Source organism: Heptranchias perlo, chromosome 22 (genome assembly GCF_035084215.1).
Source record: "Heptranchias perlo isolate sHepPer1 chromosome 22, sHepPer1.hap1, whole genome shotgun sequence".
Lineage (NCBI taxonomy): Eukaryota > Metazoa > Chordata > Chondrichthyes > Hexanchiformes > Hexanchidae > Heptranchias > Heptranchias perlo.
In genome coordinates this window covers 49,817,878-49,843,941 of record NC_090346.1, presented here as the reverse complement: position 1 = coordinate 49,843,941, position 26,064 = coordinate 49,817,878, and the positions used below count along the sequence as shown (strand labels likewise).

The window sequence follows — 26,064 nt, the reverse complement described above, 5'->3', positions numbered from 1 at the left end:
TCAGGCTTGACTGTAATACCCCTCATAGTCGAAGTGCCTCCTGACACTCACTTGAAGAATGGCCTCTTAGGTGTAGTACTGGATTACCAATTTAGTGACAATTAGTGCTAAATTAGGGACAATTTTGTGCTACGGGCCATGACTAGGAGCTGGAATGAGTCTGCACAAGCTCATCCCATGTCGGACCCTTACAGACAAAAGACAGAGGATATTTTTGCACCATCAGCCTGGGCTGAATTTAAACACCGGTGCCATAGATAAAAGACCTGTGTCTAACTGAGTTTCCCTCCCCTTCCCAAAAAGTAGATTGCACTTTTGAAACAATTTGTAAACTTTGTCACCATACAAATGGAGTAGAGGCTTTCCTCACTGGGCCTATCTGGTTTCTATCTTGAAACATGGTACAAGCTTTCAGTGCCACAGCTGAAGGACCCACTGGTATCAACACTATAAATCCTAGCACACTACCCCTCCTTAACAGTACACACCTACTAGAGGATCAGAAGATTAAACACAGATTTCAATTGCTGTAGTAACGATCATTCGTCCTTTGCCCTTGTCTTGCCTTCCCTCCATCCTGCTCCCAGACGGATGTGAACTTGACTCCATCGACGAGGGCAATAATCTGGACCCCGCTGCTTCCGACTGGAGGCTTCTTCTCAGTGGCGTAGGCATGCTGGGGATCGATCCCTCGTGTTTATGCGCCGACGAGGCTGATTTATCAGAGGAATGGGTTCTACATCGATAAGAAGGCCTCCTCCTCAATTCTACCATCAACTCACATTTCAGGAAATAAAAAACCTCCTTGACAGAACATCTTTTCTCGGGATCGACAGCCAGCAACCTCTGGAACATTCGGAGGGCTCCGTCTGTGAACCTTTTCCACTGCGAGGGAAACCCGCTTAGCCGGCCCCTCTGCCATCGCACAAACTCCTCATAGAACGTGTCGGATGGCAAGGCAGCCTCCCAGGGAAAGTTTCCAGTTAGCATGCAGAAGATCAGGACACCAAAAGCCCAGACATCAATGGTGCAGTCGACCAGAAAGCCTTCAGTCCTGTTGGCCTGGCAGACCTCTGGAGCAGTGTAGGGGATGGTCCCACTGATGCGCTTCACCCTGCAGCCAACCTTACGCGTCATCCCAAAGTCAGACAGCTTGACCCGCCTGCACTCCTTGTCGAACAGGAGGACGTTCTCTGGCTTTATGTCCCTGTGGACCAGGCTCTTGCTGTGCATGTAATCAATAGCCAAACCCAACTGCTGCACACAGCGCTTCACAGTGTCCTCAGGGAGACCCACCTGCACAGATAGACAAGACAGAATTAAGTGCAGCCAGTGCAAGCTTTCAACACTTTCAAGTAAGTTTTTCCGGCAATGTGCAACCATGGTGACAGTCCAGCATCTTAGAATCCATTCTCCCTCTTGGGAGTCAAAATGTTTCAAAGACAGTTCTTCCATTCACCGCTCAGAGCCTCTCAAAGACATGCAGAGTGCAGAATGTCATCGGAGATTGAACTTCAATCTACTTTTACTCCTGGAACTTGGGCACTGGCAATTAGTGATTAACCGGGTACGGTAGCATAGTGGTTATGTTACTGGACTAGTTCAAATCCCGCCAAGGCAGCTGGGGAATTTAAATTCAGCTAATTAAATTAAAAATCTGGAATAAAAAGCTAGTATCAGTAATGATGACCATGAAACTACCAGATTGTCGTAAAAACCCATCTGGTTCACTAATGTCCTTTAGGGAAGGAAACCTGCCGTCCTTATCCGGTCTGGCCTATATGTGACTCCAGACCCACAGCAATGTGGTTGATTCTTAACTGCCCTCTGAAATGGCCTAGCAAGCCACTCAGTTGTACAATCTCGCTACAAAAAGACATAAGAATAAAACTGGACAGACCGCCCAGCATCGGACCACTAGGCACCGGAAACAACAAAGGCAAACCAAGCCCAGTTGACCCTGCAAAGTCGTCCTCACTAACGTCTGGGGACTTGTCCCAAAATTGGGAGAGCTATCCCACAGTCTAGTCAAGCAACAGCCTGACATAGCCACACGCTCAAAATCATGCCTTTCAGCCAACGTCCCAGACTCCTCCATCACGATCCCTGGGTATGTCCTGTCCCACCGGCAGGACAGACCCACCAGAGATGGCGGCACAGTGGTGTACAGTCTGGAGGGAGTTGCCCCGGGAGTCCTTAACATTGACTCCGGACCCCATGATGTCTCATGGCATCAGGTCAAACATGGGCAAGGAAACCTCCTGCTGATTACTGCCTACCATCCTCCCTCAACTGATGAATCAGTACTCCTTCATGTTCAGCACTACTTGGAGGTAGCATGGCCACAGAATATAGTCTGGGTGGAGGACTTCAATGTCCATCACCAAGAGTAGCTTGGTAGCACCACTACTGACCGACCTGGCCGAGGCCTGAAGGACATAGCTGCCAGACTGGGTCTGCGGCAGGTGGTGAAAACCAACACAAGGGAAAAACCTACTTGACCTCGGCCTCACCAATCTACCTGTCACTGATGCATCTGTCCATAACAGTATTGGTAGGAGTGACCACTGCATAGTCCTTGTGGAGATGAAGTCCTGTCTTCACACTGAGGACACCGTCCATCGTGTTGTGCGGCACTACCACTATGCTAAATGGGATAGATTCAGAACAGATCTAGATCCATGAGGTGCTGTGGGCCTTCAGCAGCAGAATTGTACTCCACCACAATCTGTAACCTCATGGCCCGGCATATTCCTTACTCTACCATTATCATCAAGCCAGAGAATCAACCCTGGTTCAATGAGAAGTGTAGAAGAGGATTCCAGGAGTAGCACCAGGCATACCTAAAAATGAGGTGCCAACCTGGTGAAGCTACAACACAGGACTACATGCATGCTAAACAGCAGAAGCAGCATGCTATAGACAGAATCAAGCAAGCCCACAACCAACGGATCAGATCAAAGCTCTGCAGTCCTGCCGCACCCAGTCGTGAATGGTGGTAGACAATAGAATCATAGAAAGGTTACAGCATGGAAGGAGGCCATTTGGCCCATTGAGTCCGCGCCGGCTCGATGCAAGAGCAATCCAGCTAGTCCCACTCCCCCGCCTTTTCCCCGTAGCCCTGCAATTTTTTTCCTTTCAAGTATTTACCCAGTTCCCTTTTGAAAGCCATGATTGAATCTGCCTCCACCGTCCCCTCGGGCAGTGCATTCCAGATCCTAACCACAATTAAACAACTAACGGGAGGAGGAGGTTCTGTGAACATCCCCATCCTCAATGATGGCAGAGCCCAGCACTTGAGTGCAAAAGACAAGGCTGAAGCGTTTGCAACCATCTTCAGCCAGAAGTGCTCAGTGATAGAATCATAGAATGTTTACAGCACAGAAGGAGGCCATTCGACCAGTCGAGCCCGCGCCGGCTCTATGCAAGAACAATACAGCTAGTCCCACTCCCCCACCCTTTCCCCGTAGCCCTGCATATTTTTTTCCTTCAAGTACTTATCCAATTCCCTTTTGAAAACCACGATTGAATCCATCTCACTTTCAGGCAGCGCATTCCAGATCAAAACGACTTGCTGCGTAAAAAAGTTTTCCCTCATGTCGCCTTTGGTTCTTTTGCCAATTATCTTAAATCCGTGTCCTCTGGTTCTCAACCCTTCTACCAATGGGAACAGCTTCTCTCTATCCACTCTATTTGGACCACTCATGGTTTTGAACACCTCTATCAAATCTCCTCAACTTTCTCTGCTCTACAGAGAACAATCCCAGCTTCTCCAATCTATCCACGTAACTGAAGTCCATCATCCCTGGAATCATTCAAGTAAATCTTTTCTGACCCTCTCTACACATCCGTCCTAAAGTGCAGTGCCCTGAATTGGACACAATACTCCAGTTGTGGCCGAACCAGTGTTTTATAAAGGCTCATCGTAACTTCCTTGCTTTTGCACTCTATGCCTCTATTTATAAAGCCCAGGATCCCGTGTGCTTTTTTAACCGCTTTCTCAACCTGTCCTACCACCTTCAATGATTTGTGCATTTATACCCCCGGGTCTCACTTTTCCTGCACCTTCTTTAGAATTGTACCCTTTCGTTTATATTGCCTCTCCTCAATCTTCCTACCAAAGTGTATCACTTCACACTTTTCTGCGTTAAATTTGATCTGCCATGTGTCCACCCATTTCACCAGCCTGCCTATGTCCTGTTGAAGTCTATCACTGTTCTCCTCACTCTTCACTACACTGCCAAATTGTGTCATCTGCAGATTTTGAAATTGTGCCCTGTACATCCAAGTTATTAACATATATCAAGAAAAGCAGTAGCTAGTACCAACCCCTGGGGAATATCACTGTACACCTTCCTCCAGTCCGAAAAACAATCGTTCACCACTACTCTCTGTTTCCTGTCACTTAGCCAATTTCCGATCCGTGCTGCCACTGCCCCTTTTATTCCATAGGCTTGTCAATAAAATTGAAGCCCGTTATGTAGCACTATATCAAACGCCTTTTGGAAGTCCATATACACCACATCAACTGCATTGCCCTCATCATGATCCATCTCGGCCTCATCCCGAGATCCCCACCATCACAGATACCAGTCTTGAGCCAAGTACAATATCAAGAAACGGCTGAGTAAACTGGATACAGCAAAGTCTATGGGCCCCGACAACAGCCCGGCTGTGATGCTGAAGACTTGTGCTCCAGAACTAGCCACGCCTCTAGCCAAGCTGTTCCAGTACAGCTACAACACTGGCATTTACCCGACAATGTGGAAAATTGCCCAGGTATGTCCTGTCCACAAAAAGCAGGACAAATCTAATCCAGCCAATTACCACCCCATCAGTCTACTGTCAATCATCAACAAAGTGATGGAAGGCGTCATCGGCAGTGCTAACAAGCGGCACTTACTCACCAATAATCTGCTCACCGATGCTCAGTTTGGGTTCCGCCAGGACCACTTGGCTCCAAACCTCATTACAACCTTGGTCCAAACGTGGACAAAAAAGCTGAATTCCAGAGATGAGGTGAGATTGACATCTAGGCAGCACTTGACTGAGTGTGGCATCAAGGAGCCCTAGTAAAATTGAAGTCAATGGGAATCAAGGGGAAAACACTCCAGTGGCTGGAGTCATACCTAGCACAAAGGAAATTGGTAGTGGTTGTTGGAGGCCAATCATCTAAGTCCTAGGACATTGCTGCAGGAGTTCCTCGGGGCAGTATCCTAGGCCCAATCATCTTCAGCTGCTCCATCAATGACCTCCCCTCCATCATAAGGTCAGAAGTGGGGATGTTTGCTGATGATTGCAGTGTTCAGCTCCATTCGCGACCCCTCAGATAATGAAGCAGTCCATGCCCACATGCAGCAAGACCTGGACAATATCCAGGCTTGGCCTGATAAGTGGCCAGTACCATTCATGCCACACACACTAGGCAATAACCATCTCCAAAAGAAAATCTAACCACCTTCCCCTTGACATTCAACAGCATTACCATCGCCAAATACCCCACCATCAACATCCTGGGGGTCACCATTGACCAGAAACTTAACTGGACCAGCCACATAAATACTGTGACTACAAGAGCAGGTCAGAGGCTAGGTGTGCTGCAGTGAGTGACGCACCATCTGACTCCCCAAAGCCTTTCCGCCATCTACAAGGCACAAGTCGGGAGTGTGATGAAATACTCTCCACTTGCCTGGATGAGTGCAACTCCAACAACACTCAAGAAGCTCAACACCATCCAGGACAAAACAGCCCGCTTGATTGGCCCCCCATCCACCACCTTAAACATTCACTGCCTCCACCACCGGCGCACTGTGGCTGCAGTGTGTACCATCTACAAGATGCACTGCAGCAACTCTCCAAGGCTTCCTTGACAGCACCTCCCAAACCCGCAACCTCTACTACCTGGAAGGACAAGGGCAGCAGGCGCATGGGAACAACACTACCTGCACGTTCCCCTCCAAGTCATACACCATCCTGACTTGGAAATATATCGCCGTTCCTTCATCATCGCTGGGTCAAAATCCTGGAATTCCCTACCTAACAGCACCAGGGGAGAACCTTCACCACACGGACTGCAGCGGTTCAAGGCAGCGGCTCACCACCACCTTCTCAAGGGTAATTAGGGTTGGACAATAAATGCTGGCCTTGCCAGCGACGCCCACATCCCATGAATGAATGAATTTTAAAAACTGCACTCTAGTGCTGACTGGCCTGCAGACACAGCTAATGTTTATTATTAAGATGAGGGCATTTTCCATTCCCTACAGGATTTCCAACAAGGACTGAGATGTAGTGTTTTATTTTTAACAATCTGATTTTCATTTGATCTCCTCTTGCAGCATTTCTCCCCTCATGTTCATTCAGCTGGGAGGATGCCTCCTCTACCCACCACACGGTCCAGGATGTTTGGAGCACAGTTACTCTGTGCCTCTATTGTCCTTGCTCCACATGAACCATCACGTGCTGCTCTTTTTCTGGTGGGATGGTCTCTGCAGCCTGCACTGTAATCACAAGGAGACACTCCATGTAACACTGCAGATACGAATAGTTAGAGAGAATCAAGGCCAAGATTCAAAATCCAAAGAGGTGAACACTAAAGTGCCATCAGGGCCTTTCAGTAGGATCCAACACTGGAGTTAACAGGACCCTGCAAATGGCAGCACACCTCTACTCCCAACAACACCCCATACCCACTGGAACTGCCCTGGCGTTGTGCCATTTCAAGCGTGATACGGGGTCCGTGTGGGCAGACCCAGATACTGAGCTCAACAATGAACATTCCCAGTAAAATATTCATATCCAAATATGAACTGATGCTTATAATTGCTACCCATACCCCAACGGGTACCCAAGCTGCACCCGACATAAACCATCTGCCATGGCTACAAGACTGGTATAAATATTGCAAGTCACATCTGCATTCTTACTCAGAAGGATTCTGAGAATTGCTCGCCCCTCACCTGGGGAGGGATGATGTCGAACAAATCACCTCCTGGAGCGTACTCCTGGCCAAACACGTAGCAGTCTTCAGTCTCAAAGACAATGTCAAAGACCTTGATGATGAAGGGGTTGGAGGAGAGGTTGTTGGTGACACTGTACTCTCTCAGGAAATTCTTCAGCTTCGTTTTATTTTTATTCAAAAACTTTAAAGCCATTTTGGTTCCTGCAAAGAGAAAGGGAAAAAGAATGCAGCAATAAGAACAGGGCACATGAGGCAGGCCCGGGCAGCAAAAAGGAGTGACAGTGAAGGGAATCAGTACCTGCTTGTGGGAGGGGAGCTCATTGTCCTTAGCACCAAATTACAGCAAAACCCAAAGCCTCAGGGTGGAGACACACAGCTAGAGGCTCCATCACTTTCTACAATAGGTACAGAGCCCAGAGAAAGGGAGTGGCACTTTACAAAGCAGGGACAGGCTGCACACTGCTTATCCCAGGGAAATGCCATCCTCAGGAATCACATTATACACCCAGTTACATTTCACAAGATACCAAACTCCAAAGGAGCGTCAACTCTGCGCTATTTATACAGAAGCCACGGACAAGTAATATTATTAACACTTCACATCCACTTACTTTGAAGTTGCAGTGACCGTTATGTAAGGGGAATCATGTTGGTTATTCAACTCCAGCAACATTTTACAAACAGTGGTGAGACGAATGACCAGTTAATACATTTTCCGGTAACATTTAAGGGATAAATATTGGCCAGGACACCGGGCAAACTCCTTGCTCTTCTTTGAATAGTGCCAATGGATCTTTTGCATCCAGTTTAACATCGCATCCAAAGATTGGTGCTCCAACAATGCAGCATTCCCTCAGTACTTCACTAAAGTGTCAGACTAAATTATGTGCTCAAGTCCCATCACCAACGCAGCCTGCCCCTGTCCCCAATACCAGCTCCTCCATCACTCACACAGCCTTCCCCATTCTCTATCATGAACACATGTGACACTCACATTCTGATCTCACTTCAAGGTGTGGCAGATGCACAGCGAGCCCAGTTCATCACACTCATGTGGCACTCTGTACACATAAAGGTGGTGACACTGGGCACAAGTGACACAGGTTCCTTTTTACCAGCTGTTTATGGATAGAGTGGAGTCCCTGTCTACAAATGGTGTACGAGAGCATGGACACAATCAGCCAATTCTGATACACAGCAGTCGATTTCCAGGATGACTATGATTGGAGTTAAGAGAGGATCAATGTTTCTGTGCAGCTCCTGTGAAGAAAGCTTGGGCCCTGATTTTAGAATGGAGGTGGGAAGGCAGCCGGGGGGCATGAATGGGCACGTGAGTAAACTGACTAATAAAATATATCCGTTTCACACGCAATCACAAGTGAATTGGTGCTACTTAACATGGCTTCCAGGTTTGCCTTCCAAAAGCTGTGTAGTGGGCGGACTGTGCACCCGCATCATGGGCTGTCAGCTGGAGGAGCTCTATTTAAACGGCCATTACTCCAAAGGCTTTTGCTGGAGTAAAGACCCAGGAATCACAATGGAGCATCACAGAGGCAAGGCTGCTCCAAGATTCAGCGATGCCTCACTGCAGCAGCTACTGGACGGAGCGAGGAGGAGAAGGAGGGAAGTCTTTTACCCCGCAGACAGGATCAAGTGCTCTACCTCTGCCACCAAGGCCTGGCTTGAGGTGGCAGATGAGGTCTCCAGCAGCAGCATCTCCCGCACCTGGATCCAGTGCAGGAAGCAGTTCAGTGACCTAACTAGGTCAGCAAAAGTGAGTACACTTATTGATTCTCCTACATTCCGTGTTCCATATCACCGCCATTGCCAGCACCCGCCCCCTCCAAAACTCATTCTGCACTGCCAAGACTACTCTATCGCATCACTCCTCACACCCACTTAAGGCTCATCCTCAACTTATCTGCACTTCCTCACCTGCCCATTAGTCACCCCACCACTACCACTCACCCCAATCCTCATCCAATGTGATGGCTTTGTCTCATACTCACCCGCTGAAGCACCTCTTTCACGGTCAGCCTCACTCAAAGCAATGCATTCATCGGTTGGCCACTTCATCATCACTCACTCACACGTATGTTCTTTGTCCCCTTCTAGAAGAGAGTGTAAATGCACGCGAGAGGGCGAGGACTGGAGGGGGGCCATGACAAGTAGTGGTCCTCACAGACGCGGAGCAGGAGGCGCTGGAGATCAGCCGCACCCTCGAGTGCCTGTCCGTCAGGGACGCCGAGACTTGCACCCCACAAATGTCTGGTGACACAACTTTAACATTCATCACAGACAATGAATTGATGTTAACAACGCTTGCCATGTCCAACACCTCAGTATGCTCATCGCAACATGACACATCTGTGATGATACTTAATATTCCCTTCTGTTCTCCTACAGGGCTTTCAACGATCGCAGTGACGGCAGAGAGCAATTCCTCAGAGGACCTGCCGGCATGTGACGGTGCACCATCACATCATAACGAGCCATCCACCAGCACAGATACACTCACCTCGGTGGGTCCTAGTTGTGAGTTAGTTGGGTTGGCACCTGGTGAATCACCACACACAAGTGAGTACGAGCAGACACTGGTGGCAGGGGCAGCTGTGGAGAGTCCGTGTCGGTGGGAGCACTCCTTTCCAAGCTCTGCTCAGCTGGATGCAGATGCTGAACCCCGGGGGCCATCCTTTAAAAAGGAGAATGATCGAGGGGCAGCAGCACATTTGCTTGGCACTGGAACAGGTGCTACACGCACTCTCCACAATAGCGCAGAGGATGGAGGAGTCCAACTCCTGCATGAGTGAAATGGCGGCACAGTTACGGGAGGGAATCTCAGATATTGTCACAGGGACATGAGCAAGTATCTGAGAGTGTCGCAGGTAAGTGCGGGAATGTCTGCAATGGAGAGAAGGCTAGCCTCCGTTGAGCTTCATGCACGGCTCACAAATGAGTCCATTCAGGCCCTAACAACAGTCATTCAGACTCGGTGAACATTCTGCTGCCTTAAACAGGCAGGCAGATACTTTACAACTGGGCTTCCAAGGCCTCATACATGCCCTCCAAACTGTTCTCCAGCAGGGTGGTAGGAGTGATGAGGTCCTGGTGCAGGAGAGGGATGATGGCGAAAGGGGACATGGCAGTGGCAACGCCACTCAAAGCGCTCCCACCTCTCACCCCTTGCCCCCCTCTCAACCAGTAGCCACAATGCTGCCTCCTCTCCAGGTGACCGAGTCTGCCCCTGCACAGGTGCAGGTGGAGCAGTCTTTGGAGGGGCCCTCACAAGCTCCAAAACCCAGATGGCATAGGCCGAAAGCATTTAAGCAATTAAGGCATGAATATGAGCAAACTGCCACTACCTCTACTGCAACCACAGGAGATGCACCACGCAGAAGCGGCAGGATGTGGAAGCCTAAGGATTTGTGAGCACGAAGAGTATGCACAAGGGTATATGACAGATGGTCATGTTTTTCATTTATATTTGGTTTTGGTTAAAGTCACATTAAATGTTATCATTCTCACCACTACCGCCACGTCTTGCCTATTCATGACTGGCTTTTGTGATAGGGCCCTTTCATGAGGTTCACCATGAATGGTGACACTTGCTGCCACCCATTGGGTCACTTTACAGTGGGTGTATGTGTAGTTGCAGGACTGTTTTGTGCAAGGAGGGGTGGGGTGGGGGGGATGCTGTTGGTGCTGCTCTTTCCAGGTGGTCTGAGGACTGGACTCTGCACACTTTCTGATGTTAGGAGAACCGTTCATATCAGTGACTCCATGGCCTCACGAGCAGCCAGGTGAGCTGTTGTTCTGCCCATGGGTTGCTCCTCCTCCATGTGGATGGCAGATGTGGATGGGGCCTCCTCAAGCGGCACCCCTCTCTATTGTGCCATGTTGTGCAGGACACAACACACTACACTACTATAATGCATTCCACTCTATCTGGTGTGTATTGAAGTGCTCCCCCAGAACGATCAAGGCACCTAAATCACATCTTGAGCAGCCCTATAGCAAGCTCAGTTGTGGTGGCAAAGTGGCTGTCGTTATATCGATGCTGTTGCTTAGTGATGGGGTTCCTCAGAGGTGTCATGAGCCACGTGTACAGGGGGTATCCCTTGTCACCGAGGAGTCAGCCCGTAAGGGTGTTCAGTGCGTGGAAGAGGGGCAGGGTGTTGGATTCCCTCAGAATGAAGGAATCGTGGCAGCTGCCAGGGAATTTGGCGCACACGTGAAGGAATCTTTTGTGGTGGTCACAAACGAACTCAGGTTTGATGGAGTGAGACCCTTTTCTGTAGATGAAGTGGAGGTGCTCGTATTGCTATATGGGTGCAATCGATTGCACCCTGTACCAGTGAGAAGCCAGCCATAGAGTGGAATCCAACTACCCTCTCCGTCTGGCTGAGGTCGTCCATGGGTCTGCGAAACAAGCCATCGGCGACTGATTCGGCCTCCGTATGCATTGCTCCTCAGAGAGGTCCAGGAAGCTGAGCCTTGGTCTGTAAACCCTGTGGTGAGGGTAGTGCCTCCTGTGACGTCGCTCTCTCTGTTGTTGCCCTCTGTGCAGGTGCCTGTGGCACAGCACTGTGTTGTGGAGCTGCAAGTGGGGGAGGTGCACACTGTGCCTGGCGAGGATGGTGATGTTGCTCGCCCTCGGATGTAGTGGTGAATGCAGCCATGGCGCCCCACCATCCTGATGGTGTCATTTTGAGGGGGTCCTAAAAGTTGGTAAATATGTGTGAACAGAAGACTTCTGTGTGGAAACTAAGAATTTTCAGTGAAAACACAAAGATCTCCCAGCCAAAGGTTTGTCTGAAAGAACTGAGTGCCCTGCTGCAATAACTCACTTTTTATCCCTATCTGTCAAACAAGCATTTGAATGTCCAACTGGCTGCTGGCTCAAACACATCTGGTAGAACATGGAGTGTTTCCCACAGCACGGGAAACACGCTGAGGATGTTTGAAAATTGGACCACTGCCTCAATGTGCACAAAATTAAGTACTTCAAGTATCTAAATAACTCTCTTAAGTATCATCCCACCAGCTTAAATTTCCGATGGGACTTCCGCATTTGTGAGGTGCACACGCACTCAGACGGAGAACCATTCACATATCAGTGACTCCCTGGACTCACGAGCAGCCAGGTGAGTCGCTGCTCTGCCCATGGGTTCCTCCTCCTCCATTTGGATGGCAGATGTGGATGGGGCCTCCTCAAGCGGCACTCCTCTATGTTGTGCAGGACACAACACACTACTATAATGCGTCCCACTCTGTCTGGTGTGTATTGAAGCGCTCCTCCAGAACAATCAAGGCACCTAAATCGCATCTTGAGAAGCCCTGCAGCATGCTCAATTGTGGTGGCGATGTGGGGAACCCGGAAGTCTGCGGGTTGGAGCCAGGTTCCGAACCCGCTCGGGATTTCCCCGATTTACGGAGCCCCCAACCCGCTACTTCATTCTAAAATCGGGGCCTTGGCTCCTGATTGGCCCCAATCCTGACACAGTTCGACACCAGTGATAGTCTTGCTTGGGGACATTTTCCACTTGTGGAAGATTTACTTCTGATGAAAGGTCTGCTCCCAGGTATCATGGGATTAATATAAGAGGTCATGAGGGGTTACAGGGTTAATTGAAGTGGCTGCAGATGTGGGGGTTAAATATGGAAACTCCAGGTAGTGACTTGTCTTCACAGGATTAATTTCTAGCACTCCCCAGACTCCACATGGCTGCAACCTCACTGGGAGGAAGCTGACCTACTTACAATGTCCATCTTACAGCAGTGAAAAATAAGCTAATTAAAACGAGCTAAAGAATCGGCCAATTCACAACACAGTCGACAGCAGAGAGCTTTGATTGTACATTCCTACTCTCTGACGCTGTCTTTCAAACACTCCAAAAACTCTGTTGCGAGCTTCCTTTGTTGGCATTGTTGATCAACCAGCTCCGTGCTAGAGCGGGGCAGTGAACAATGGGCTCAGCGGAGGCGAGAGTGCTCACAATGAGATTGGTGGGGCAGTGGAAGCACCCAGAATGGCCCTCGCTGCATTGAACACAAGCTCTTTGTAACCAAGACACTGAATGCAGAACGAACACTGGACGCTTTACGTTTCTTGGCTTTCCCCCACGGCTTTCTCTGAAATGTGCTGCGTTGCTTAGCAACAATTGAGAACCAAGAGGAGAGATTAAAAGTGCTTTCAGCTCTAACCGCTGTTGAAGACACCAAGTGTCCTGGGGGTTAAACTCAAACCCAGTTCCATCAGTGTGTCAGAATAGTGACCTTTCTCCTCTGGGTGCAACGCCAGTTCAAACAGACTCCACAATCTCACTCTGTTAAAACAGACAGATCAACCCACCTACCCACCATCTCACCATATCCCTCAACCTGCCATTTCACCCTCTCACCATATCCCTCAACCCACCTACCCATCCTTTCACCATATCCCTCAACCCACCCTCTCACCATCTCCCTCAACCCACCCTCTCACCATCTCCCTCAACCCACCATCTCTCTCAACCCACCTACCCACCCTCTCACTATATCCCTCAACCCACCCTCTCACCATATCCCTCAACCCACCCAACCATCCTCTCACCATATCCCTCAACCCACCCAACCATCCTCTCACCATCTCCCTCAACCCACCTACCCAACCCATCAACTCCCCCTCTCACCATATCCCTCAACCCACCCTCTCACCATATCCCTCAACCCAGCTACCTATCCTCACCATATCCCTCAACCCACCTACCCACCCTCTCACCATATCCCTCAACCCTACCCACCCTCTCACCATATCCTTCAACCCCACCCACCCTCTCACCATATCCTTCAACCCCACCCACCCTCTCACTATATCCTTCAACCCCACCCACCCTCTCACTATATCCCTCAACCCCACCTACCCTCTCACTATATCCTTCAACCCTACCCACCCTCTCACTATATCCTTCAACCCTACCCACCCTCTCACTATATCCCTCAACCCCACCTACCCACTATCTCACCATATCCCTTAACCTCACCTACCCACTATCTCATCATATCCCTCAACCCCACCAACCCATCGTATCTCTCATTCCCACCCTCTCACCATATCGCTCCATCCCACGTACCCTATCATATTCCTCAACCCGACCGATCCACCCTCTCATATCTCTTAACTCACCTACCCATCCTTTCATCACATCTCTTCACCCCACCTACCCACTCCCCTCATCATATCCCTCCACTCTTAATCTGGTCTCCAACCAGGGGAGCTACTCCACATATTTTGAATAAATGGTAGAATACATATTTTGTGCTCCAAAAACCCCCAGCTCCAAGCACAGCCAACACAAGGCCCCTATCGTGAAACAATATGTTCCAAGACAATGGATATAAGGCAGACAGAGAGAAAGCAATACAGCAAGAGTCAAAGACACACAGATGGAAAGAGGCAGGCAGACAGACAGACAGAGACATAGACATACACACACATCTATGGAAGTCAATTTCTACTGGGTGCGTTGCTGATCCCTGAACAGCCGGGTGTAGGTGAGGACAGATACTGCACCAGTGCGGCGAGCACTGTCCAATCCCCGCAGCTCCTGTTTTATTTGCTTACCTCATTGTAAAACTACCAAGATTCCAACCAGGGCTTTCTGGCCCGATTTTAGCACTGAAACCAAATGAGCTACCCTATAGATGTGGCTTAAACAAGGAATAAATCTTTGCATCCTTCTACTCTGCTCACTGGAATATTCTGAACTACCTGTAATAATCCCTTCAACGTTCCCTTGTCCCATACCAAGTCCCAACCTATTTGCTCCCTTTCCCCGCGTAAGGTCTCAGCCCCTCTTCATCCCCGCCTCCCTTGTAGCCTCTCTACAGGCACCTGCCATATTTACACCTTCCAGTTCTTGACATGAGCCCTTCCCCCCGAATCACTCCCCAGGTGAGGGAGAGCAAAGTTTGTGCAACAGAAGACGGACTCTTATTCCCTCAAGGCTCATCCTTGTATGAGAGGCATGGCTGAAAACGCATGGCATTTACCCACAGCTGCAGATCTGCCCGGAGGCCAGTGTGTTTTGTGCAAATTCTGCACGGTGTTTCCAAAATGAGTGTGAGGGCAGCAAGCAGTGTGGAACCACCACGTGGTGGCCTGAAGTTACCTGCAGTTTTGTGAATGACGAGCTCCACTTTGCCGTACGTTCCTTTGCCCAGCTCTCGGATGAAATCATAGTGTTTGTGGATGTCCGAGGCCGATAGACTGCGCACCGCCAGAGCCTGCATATCCTCCGTCACACCCACAATGCCGCATGAGCTTCGAGTCAAGTCCTGCTCAGTCACACAGACATTCATCCTAGCACTGAATACAAGCCAAAAAATAAATAACAGGGGTTACCAGAGCACCTAACAGTGGGGGAGGGCAGCTCAGGAAATGTCTACACAGATTAAAGACTCCCTAATGTGGACGTAGATCTCAACCCTCCCTCGTTCAATCCAAACTCCTTCCTTCTAACGCTCCTTCAACCACAAGAAAAACTTAATTCAGGAGAAAACTGAAGTTTCCAGAGGGGTAATTTTAATTAGGGCGATATTTGAATCAGCCGCCCATTATACTTCCTTTGAAGTCAACGGAAGGGAAAATCGGGTATATAATGGGTGACTAATTCAACACCTCCCACTTTACACCATCGCCCGAAGTTGAAATTACCCCCCCCCCCCGTCTCAGAAGGTAATGGAATGAGATTGTGGGTTATCGAGCCAACTTCACAATCTACATTATTTGAAAGCAGACAAATTGCATTCCTCAGGTGGCATCCAATGGCCCCAGCCAGACTGAAGAAAGAAGGAATAAAGAAAGAACTTGGACTTAAGTAGCATCTTTCACATCCTCAGGACATCCCAAAACGTTACAAACCCAGTGAATTATTATTGAAGTGCAGTCACCGTTGTAATGGGATCTTTTACGTCCACCTGAGAGTACAGTCCAGGTCCCAGTTTAACATCTCCTCCAAGGGACAGCACCTCCAACGATGCAGCGCTCCCTCAGTACGGCACTGGAGTGTCAGCCTAGATTTTATGCTCAAGTCTCTGCAGTGGGACTTGAACCCACAACCTTCTAAATTGGAGGGGACATCACAACCCACTGAGCCAAGTCTGACATGCAAGGTTGTGGGTTCAAACTTCTTTTGCTGTGAAGCACTTTGGGACGCCCTGAGGATATGAAAGGTTCTATATAAATGCAGGTTCTTTTCTTCACCCAGCTAACGAGTGCTGGTGCACAGCGTGCTACAGACCATTGCTAATGCCCCATGGAGGTGGCACAGACGGCTGTGCTCACTCATTTTCCTTATTCTGTTCCACCCCACCCCCCTCAAGAGAGGAGGAACTTGCATTCATATTGCACCTTTCACAACCTCACTGGGAGACACTACAGTCTCAGCACCTCCCTACTGAGCACAGCCCCGACTGGGAACAAAAAAGGAGCGGGAACTCCATAGCCTGACCGGGCAAGTCTGGATCAGGTCCAACACCACACAGTCATGTGGCAGATTTCAGCATCTAATTGTTTCTTAACTGATGCCAAGGTTTTGCCCTCTTCCTGGAAGTCTATTCCATCCAGTGCGCACTGAGCTTCTTGACACTGAATGAATGTGTGCTCGCCCCATGGAGCTCGGAAGCCGGATAATCTCTTTTGTCCAGCGAGCAGTGAATCAATAGTGTCCACACATCATAGCATCAAAAGGAAAGTACAGCTCGAAGGGAGACAGCTGCAGCAGAGAGCGTCTGCACACAACGGAAACAGATTCTATCTCGGTCAAAGAAAAGGTACAACAACTTCATATTAATGACTCAGTACAAAAAAAGAGACAGTCAGGTGACCTGGCGGGGCCCGAGCTGGAGCCCCCTCCATCTGTCTCTCGCTCTCCACTTCAGTTAGAATCTCTGAGGACGTGACACAATTCTACTCTTTACGTCAGCCAAGCTCGTCGGGAGTATTTGAAATTCAGCACATTTGTCATCCAGCGACCGATTTAATCAGCTCCATTAACCCTTTCAGCATTTCGGAAGCTTTGCATGTTTTAAAAAAACTTCTCTTCCCCCTCATCCCATTTTTTTTTTGATAACGAGACACATGGTGCCTCTTCCTCCAGAATTCCTCGTGTCCTCACAGGTTGATCCGTGAATTACTATCCGGTGTTCAGATTCAGAGCTCCAGTTACCTGCGTTCATTTGCATCACAGCACTTCTGCTAATTTGCTGCTTGCACGCCATGTGAACATGTGAACGCTGTGCTACTGCAAAGTTCACCCAGGTTCATGTTATACTACAGGCTCCGCACACTTGGAGAACCCGTTGTTTCATTCAAATACAAATTTGATAGATTTCTTTCAGAAAATGACATTTCGGGATATAATATGAGTAATTTTAGACATGACGTGATAAGTTTATTATGTTGGGGGGGCGGGGAGAACAGGTAACTTTGGGGTGTTCGGAACATCACTGAAATCGGTTCTCCACCAATGGTTTTTTTTCCTTGTGCCGTGTCTGGGTCTGTTGTGGACTAATTGATTGAGATTGATTGCTGTATGGGGGCTACCAGGCTGGTAAAAGGGGAACTAGATGGACCGTGGTCTTTTTTTGTCCAGCTGTTCCTATGTTTGAGTGGCACTGGGTGCTGGAGAGGTGGGACAGGAGGACAAGCCCAGATGGATGCAGTGGGAGAGACTGCAGGAGGTCAAGCGCCGACTCTCACAAACCATCAGGCAGCTACCTCAACAGCAGAGTCTACGAAAATAGTCCACCCTCAGCCTTGCAGAGAGGTGCGATACAGGGACAGTTAGAGAGGGAAAGAAAGCTGGTGTAACCGAAGGTAATGAGAGAAAACAGCAACAACTCGGGAGCAAAAGGCTGGCAGGACCTCGGCCACTTCAAACAGTACAATAAAAGACAGACAAACCAAGGGGGGAAACGTAGAGGGAAAGACATTGTTTAATCACATTGCACACCCGGGGCCGCAGGGCGCTCCCTTGGTCAAACCCTTCACCCCGATTTCAGTGATGTTCCGAACACCCCACCAGCAATGTGCAAGGCACTAAGTTACTTTTAATAATCTGACATCTTTGCAAATTTCACCAGCTGCAAATGGGTTTTGAATTTAAATCTGATGGAAAAAGAAGCGACTTCTCTCACGAGCAGTTTATGAATCATAGTTGGCTCCCACCATACTGCACAGGCATCGCTAAAAGGCACTGCTGGCTGAGTGTACAGGTCAAAACATGCTGTGGTGAAACTGTGCTGTGCCAGAGGCTTCGAAGTTCGAAACCCTGTCTTCCCATCCTGCTGTGAGGCTCCGACATCGTCTCCACTCTTCCCGCTCTGCTCACGGATCTCTTCGACCGTGTCTTCCCGCCAATGGGACCACTGTCAGGTAACAAACTCTCCCTCCCCAAGGCTCAAATTCCAGTCATTGCAATTAACTCAACCGGCAGGCAGTGCTGTTTAAATTGCTGGTGAGCTATATTCACAGGGCTCCTGTATTTGGCCGGGGCACCGATCTGGACCTGGCTTCACTGCTTGGTTGAAGGCTACCTCAGAGGAATATAATCCTGTAAATAGTACGGAAAAGGTAAACTGGAACCCTATAAACTAAACCACGGCACTACGACAAGGGGACACAGGTGCAAACTTGTGAAAGGTAAATTTAGGACTGAACAACCTCTTCACTCAAAAATTGATCAAAACGTGCAATGGTCTTTTAGGGAATAGAGGAAAAAAACCTGGAATGATTTAAGGAACAGCTGGATGGGGAGCTGAAAGGTCTTCCTCGATGGATTATTTAAAATTATTTCTTGGGATATGGGGGCGTTGCTGGCAAGGCCAGCATTTGCAGCCCTTCACTCGTTGCCCTTGATAAGGTGACGGATGAACTAGGATGGGCTGAATGCCCTTTCTCTTCCACATCTGTGAGATCAGAAGATAACATGGGCTAAGGGATGAAGTAGAAGAACCAATGAGCCAAGTCAGAGCAGAGATTTCACACACACACCTCCACGGAGATGTGAAAAACACATTAAGAGGAAACCCCAAAGGGAACTTCTGGACTAACTTTCGGGCACACAGTCAAGTTATGGGGAACACCAAGTAGCGCGGAGTGAAGAAAGACTTGCATTTATATAGCAGCTTTCACCACCTCAGGATGTCCCAAAGCGCTTTACATCCAATTAAGTACTTTTGAAGTGTAGCCACTGTTGTAATGTAAGAAACGCGGCAGCCAATTCCCACAGCAAGCTCCCACAAACAGCGATGAATTAATGACCAGGTAATCTGCTTTAGTGATGTTGGTTAAGGGATAAATATTGACCAGAACTCTGGGGAGAACTCCCCTGCTCTTCTTCGAAGAGTGCCATGGGATTTTTTACATTCATCCGAGGGGGCAGATAGGGCCTCAGTTTAATATCTCATGCAAAGGATTGCACCACCGACAGTGCAGTTCTCCCTCAGCTTGTATTTTTTGCTCAAGTCTCCTGAGTGGGGCTTGAATCCACAACCTTCAGGGGGACTTAGAGGTGAGAGCGTTACCAACTGAGCCACGGCTAGCACCTTAAAGTAAGTTAAGCTCTTCCTCGATAGCGAGAAACTACACAGCCACTGCTCCCTGTTACACATTCGCACTCAGTATATATCCACCAGGACACAAACTAGTCTGAACACTTACATTACACAAATCTAAGTCCGGTGAAAGTGAATGTTGAAAGCTGCTGACATCACATCGGTTACATTGCAGTTTCACCAGAGATATTTATTTAAGATGCAGGAATAGCAGAATCTTCTCGACAAAAATCCATCTACAAGAACCGAACTTTTGTGCTTGGAGTGATCAGAACAATTAAAATATTCCGAAACTAAATACAGTGACTGCACTTTGTAAATGCTGATTAACAAGCCACTGGGCAAGGAGATCCTTTGTTTCATTGCTGGTTTGTGTTGTTCAAATGGGAAGAACAGGCACTCGGTGATGTCTCAGAGGGTGTGTGGAACTGTACCTCAGTGAGGAATCAGGACCTTTGGAAGGTGGAAGAAAACACACGGGTAAAAATTCAGGGAAAAAAGCCAAGGCAGCAAGGGGAAGGGGTGAAAACTTCCAGCTCCTGGCAGCGGCAGAAAGTTCAAACTCCAGGAATTGCCCTTCGATATACTCTAAATATACAGAAACCTGCTGCAGCCTTAGAAAGCCCCAAACATTAACAGGAAATCACGTCTCTTTAAACATCCAGAATTGCTGATTCTTCCGAGTCAGCTGTACTACCGGAGACAGCGACTCCAAACTGAATAAAAACATTTCCTAAGATTAATGTCACAGCTCTGACAGATAACAGATACCCTGGAGTGATTTTAAGCTTGATCTGATGGAAAGCACCAGTGAGGAACCCTTCAGAGTCAAACCATTCTTGGGAGTTGCTAAATGCCATCTGAAGCCCTGTTAGAGTTCGCCCTTGTACTTCCTCCCAACTCCCTGCCACAGTTACAGCACCAGGTGGGTCTACCTCCAGCTCAGGTGGCAGAAGCACGGTCGCTTGCCGTGTGTGGGTCTGGTTGTGATTGCTATCATCACTGAATGGGAGCCTGACTGCCCATTCTCCGGCGTTGGGACTCACCTGCAGGTTCTGGACACCTGAGCCTCTCCCACATACTCCCTCTCCCTCGGCTCGTCCAGCCTTTCCTGTTTGTTGCCCAGTTGGAATTTGGGAGTTTCCTTCCCTCGGTATGGAGTCTGGGGGTGGGGGTGATTCCAGCCCCCTCTCCTGATTCACTAGCTGCTGGTCAGTGAGCAGGGTCTCAGCATCACATCCCAGCTGCGGTCCTCTGCCGATTCCTTTGTCCTTCTGTCTCTCCAGTGCTCAGTCCCTGTTGCTTCTCTTTCGGGCTGCTCTGCTCCACTTTTCCTCCTGTATTTCTTCTCTCTCTGCTGGGATAAAGTTCAGACTCTTCCTCCCCTATTTGCTGCAGGACTGATACAACCCCTCATACTGCTGCTCCTCGCTCAGTCGATGGATGAGCTGCCTGTCCGCAGCCGCTCTGCCCTGGGCTGGGCTCACCGCTCATTCACTCACAACACGCTCAAGGCGACTCCGCCCACACCGGCACACTGCTGAATCCTAGAGCCCAACCCATTCAAGCCACAATCCCCACCTCCTTCACACTGCTGGGTCCTAGAGCCCATCCCATTCAAGCCACAATCCCCACCTCCTTCACACTGCTGGGTCCTAGAGCCCATCCCATTCAAGCCACAATCCCCACCTCCTTCACACTGCTGGGTCCTAGAGCCCATCCCATTCAAGCCACAATCCCCACCTCCTTCACACTGCTGGGTCCTTGAACCCCATTTAATTCAAACTACAAAGTCCTACCTCCTCCATACCGCTGGGTCTTGGAACTCATCTGATTTAAACCACAAAGCTCCAACCTAATTCACATTGCTTTGTCCAAGAAAATGTCTTATATTCAGTACCATTTTACTGAACCCAATCTATCTGGGCTATATACCCTGGAGTCATCAAATACCATTTCAGCTTCATCCTTAGCTAACTCAACACCATTCATGTCATTTTTACCCTCCCTATGTGCAGCACTTTACACTTGTCTGCATTAAATTTCATCTGACACTGTTCTGCCCACTTACATATTTTGTCCCTGCAGGGAGGGCAACCATTTAGCAGGAGATTTAATGAATCATAGAACCATAGAAAGGTTACAGCATGGAAGGAGGCCATTTAGCCCATTGAGTCTGTGCCGGCTCTATGCAAGAGCAATCCAGCTAGTTCCACTCCCCCTCCCTTTCCCCGTTTCCCTGCAAATTTTTTCCTTTCAAGTACTTATCCAGTTCCTTTTTGAAGGCCATGATTGAATCTGCCTCCACCACCTCCTCGGGCAGTGCATTTCAGATCCTAACCACTCATTGTGTAAAAAAGTTTTTCCTCATGTCACCTTTGGTTCTTTTGCCAATCACCTTAAATCTATGTCCTCTGGTTCTTGACCCTTCCGCCAATGGGAGCCTAGTTTCTCTCTATCTACTCTGTCTAGGCCTTTCATGATTTTGAATACCTCTATCAAATCTCCTCTCAATCGTCTCTGTTCCAAGGAGAACAACCCCAGCTTCTCCAGTCTATCCACATAACTGAAGTCCCTCATCCCTGGAATCATTCTAGTAAATCTTTTCTGCACCCTCTCTAAGGCCTTTACATCTTTCCTAAAGTGCGGTGCCCAGAACTGGACACAATACTCCAGTTGTGGTTGAACCAGTGTTTTATAAAGGTTCATCATGACATCCTTGCTTTTGTACTCTATGCTTCTATTTATAAAGCCCAGGATTCTGTATGCTTTTTTAACTGCTTTCTCAAGCTGCCCTGCCACCTTCAACGAATTGTGTACATATACCCCCAGATCGCTCTGTTCCTGTACCCCTTTTAGAATTGTGCCCTTTAGTTTATATTGCCTCTCCTTGTTCTTCCTACCGAAATGTATCACTTCACATTTTTCTGCATTAAATTTCATCTGCCACATGTCTGCCCATTCCACCAGCCTGTCTACATCCTCTTGAAGTCTATCACTATCCTCCTCACTGTTCACTACACTTCCAAGTTTTGTGTGATCTGCAAATTTGGAAATTGTGCCCTGTACACCCAAGTCCAAGTCATTAATATATATTAAGAAAAGCAGTGGTCCCAGTACCGACCCCTAGAGAACACCACTGTATACCTCCCTCCAATCCGAAAAACAACCATTCACCACTACTCTCGGCTTCCTGTTACTTAGCCAATTTTGTAACCATGCTGCTACTGCCCCCTTTATTCCATGGGCTTCAGTCTTGATAACAAGTCTATTATGCGGCACTTTATCGAACGCCTTTTGAAAGTCCATGTACACCACATCAACTGCATTGCCCTCATCGACCCTCTCTGTTACCTCATCAAAAAACTTTATCAAGTTAGTTAAACACGATTTGCCTTTAACAAATGCATGCTGGCTTTCCCTAATCAATCCACACTTATCCAAGTGACTGCTAATTCTGTCCTGGATTATCGTTTCTAAGAGTTTCCCCACCACCGAGGTTAAACTGACTGGCCTATCGTTGATGGGCTTATCCTTGCACCTTTTTTTGAACAAGGGTGTAACATTTGCAATTCTCCAGTCCTCTGGCACCACCCCCCGTATCTAAGGATGATTGGAAGATTATGGCCAGTATCGCTACAATTTCCATCCTTACTTCCCTCAGCAACCTAGGATGCATCCTATCCAGACCGGGACACTTATTTACTTTAAGTACAGCTAGCCTTTCTAGTGCCTCCTCTTTATCAATTATTAGCCCATTCTGTATCTCAACTACATCTTCCTTTACTGAGACTCTCGCAGCATCTTCTTCCTTGGTAAAGACAGATGCAAAGTACTCATTGAGTACCTCGGCCATGCCTTCTGCCTCCATGAGTAGATCTCCTTTTTGGTCCCTGATCGGCCCCACCCCTCTTCTTACTACCCGTTTACTGTTTTCATGCCTATAGAAGAATTTTGGATTCCCCTTTATGTTCCCGCCAGTCTATTCTCATTCTTTCTCTTTGCCCCTCTTATTTCCTTTTTCACTTCCCCTCTGAACTTTCTATATTCTACCTGGTTCTCACTTGTATTATCAACCTGACATCTGTCATATGCCCCTTTTTTCTGCTTCATCTTACTCTCCATCTCTTTTGTCATCCAGGGAGCTCTGGCTTTAATTGCCCTTGTGGGAATGTATCTAGACTGTACCTGAACTATTTCCTCCTTAAAGGCCGCCAATTGTTCAATTACAGTTTTGCATGCCAATCTTTGATTCCAATTCACCCAGGCCAGACCAGTTCTCATCCCACTGAAATTGGCCCTCCTCCAATTGAGTATTTTTACTTTAGAGTGGTCTATATCCTTTTCCATAGCTATTCTAAACCTTATGATACTATGATCGCTGCTCCCTAAATGTTCCCCCACTGACACTTGCTCCACTTGGCCCACCTCATTCCCTAGAACCAAGTCCAGCAATGCCTCCTTCCGCATTGGGCTGGAAACGTACTGGTCAAGAAAGTTCTCCTGAAGACACTTCAAAAATTCCTCCCCCGCTTTGGGAACAGTCTTTGATAGAGCAGAATGTTCATTGTGTGGAAGGAACAGGCTTGATGGGCTGAATTGCCTTTTTTCATTACTTAGATGCTTTCTTATATTTTGTAGTTACTAGAACTTATCTGATTCATATTACTGAATTCTGGAGCTCATGTGATAGACATTGCAAGTCTGGGAGTCTGCCTTATTCATGCCATTGGGTCTTGGTGCTTCAAGCAAGCCTACATATTAGAATCTGTTTTACACTGCAGAACGACAGTCAATCTGATTTACAGCATCGAGTCCTGGGGCCCAACTGAAACATACCGCAGAGTTCTGGAACGCAACAGGAACACAACCTTATCCGGACTGAAATAAACGAGGGAGATAATTACGAATTAGGGAATTACACACCAGAACATCAAACATCAGTTGTGAATGATTGAGAGCATTTTATGGGACGCATAATGATCAACTCAAGGAGCATGTTCAATCTTCATCTTACATGACAGGTTCAATGTTCATCTTACGGGACAGGTTCAACGTTCATCTTACGGGACAGGTTCAACGTTCATCTTACGGGACAGGTTCAACGTTCATCTGCTGGGAGGGAGGCGTTTTCTCCATAATTAAAAACACGCTAACAAACTCATAAGCTTATGTAGCTTTGAAACAATCAATTTCTGAGAATATAGTGTTATTAGATCACAATTAATTATAGAGAAAAACAGGTACTCCTCCACTATTCAAGAATAGTCATTAACCTGGCCTTTTTTTCTATTCATTCATGGGATGTGGGCATCGCTGGCGAGGCCGGCATTTATTGCCCATCCCTAATTGCTCTTGAGAAGGTGGTGGTGAGCCGCCTTCTTGAACTGCTGCAGTCAGTGTGGTGAAAGTTCTCCCACAGTGCTGGTAGGGAGGGAGATCCAGGATTTTGACCCAGCGACGATGAAGGAACGGCGATTTATTTCCAAGTCGGGATGGTGTGTGACATTTAGGGGAACGTGCAGGTGGTGTTGTTCCCATGCGCCTGCTGCCCTTGTCCTTCTAGGTGGTAGAGGTCGCGGATTTGGGAGGTGCTGTCGAAGAAGCCTTGGCGAATTGTTGCATTGTATCCTGTGGATGGTACACACTGCAGCCACAGTGCGCCGGTGGTGAAGGGAGTGAATGTTTAGGGTGGTGGATGGGGTGCCAATCAAGTGGGCTGCTTTGTCCTGGATGGTGTCGAGCTTCTTGAGTGTTGTTGGAGCTGCACTCATCCAGGCAAGTGGAGAGTATTCCATCACACTCCTGACTTGTGTCTTGTAGATGGTGGAAAGGCTTCGGGGAGTCAGGAGGTGAGTCACTCGCTGCAGAATACCCAGCCTCTGACCTGCTCTTGTAATCACAGTATTTATGTGGCTGGTCCAGTTAAGTTTCTGGTCAATGGTGATCCCCCAGGATGTTGATGGTGGGGGATTCGGCGATGGTAATGCCATTGAATGTCAAGGGAGGTGGTTAGACTCTCTCTTGTTGGAGATGGTCATTGCCTGGCACTTGTCTGGCGCGAATGTTACTTGTCACTTATGAGCCCAAGCCTGGATGTTGTCCAGGTCTTGCTGCATGCTCATTATCTGAGGGGTTGTGAATGGAATTGAACGCTGTGCAATCATCAGCGAGCATCCCCATTTTTGAATTCATGATGGAGGGAAGGTCATTGATGAAGCAGCTGAAGATGGTTGGGCCTAGGACACTGCCCTGAGGAACTCCTGCAGCAATGAAGTGCCCAGAAAGAGCAGTTGGCATTAATGTAGAAACAGTCTGTTATCCCAGTAATCTAGTAGGATGCCTTAAATAGGCAACAAAATTAGTGGGATCAATGGATAGTTACTTGGCTTTCTGAAGGATTTTGTTTTTTTGAAGCTTTTAAAGAGCATGCCACATGGAATTAATTATAAATTAGATTGTTGGATTGAAAATCATCTTGGTAACAGAAAGAAGGCTGGTGTAGG

General features: G+C 48.2%; 1 protein-coding gene across 1 annotated transcript; it reads right to left on the bottom strand.

The window, feature by feature from the left end:
• Positions 1 to 236: 236 nt before the first annotated feature.
• On the bottom strand, positions 237 to 24,595 carry sbk1 (SH3 domain binding kinase 1). The gene is made up of 5 exons (XM_068003075.1): positions 24,576 to 24,595; positions 20,605 to 20,748; positions 15,112 to 15,308; positions 6,960 to 7,162; positions 237 to 1,296 (listed from the first exon to the last, which is right to left on the bottom strand). The coding sequence occupies exons 1-5, from the start codon at positions 24,593 to 24,595 to the stop codon at positions 508 to 510; spliced, it is 1,353 nt and encodes a 450-aa protein (XP_067859176.1). The 3' UTR covers positions 237 to 507.
• Positions 24,596 to 26,064: the final 1,469 nt, after the last annotated feature.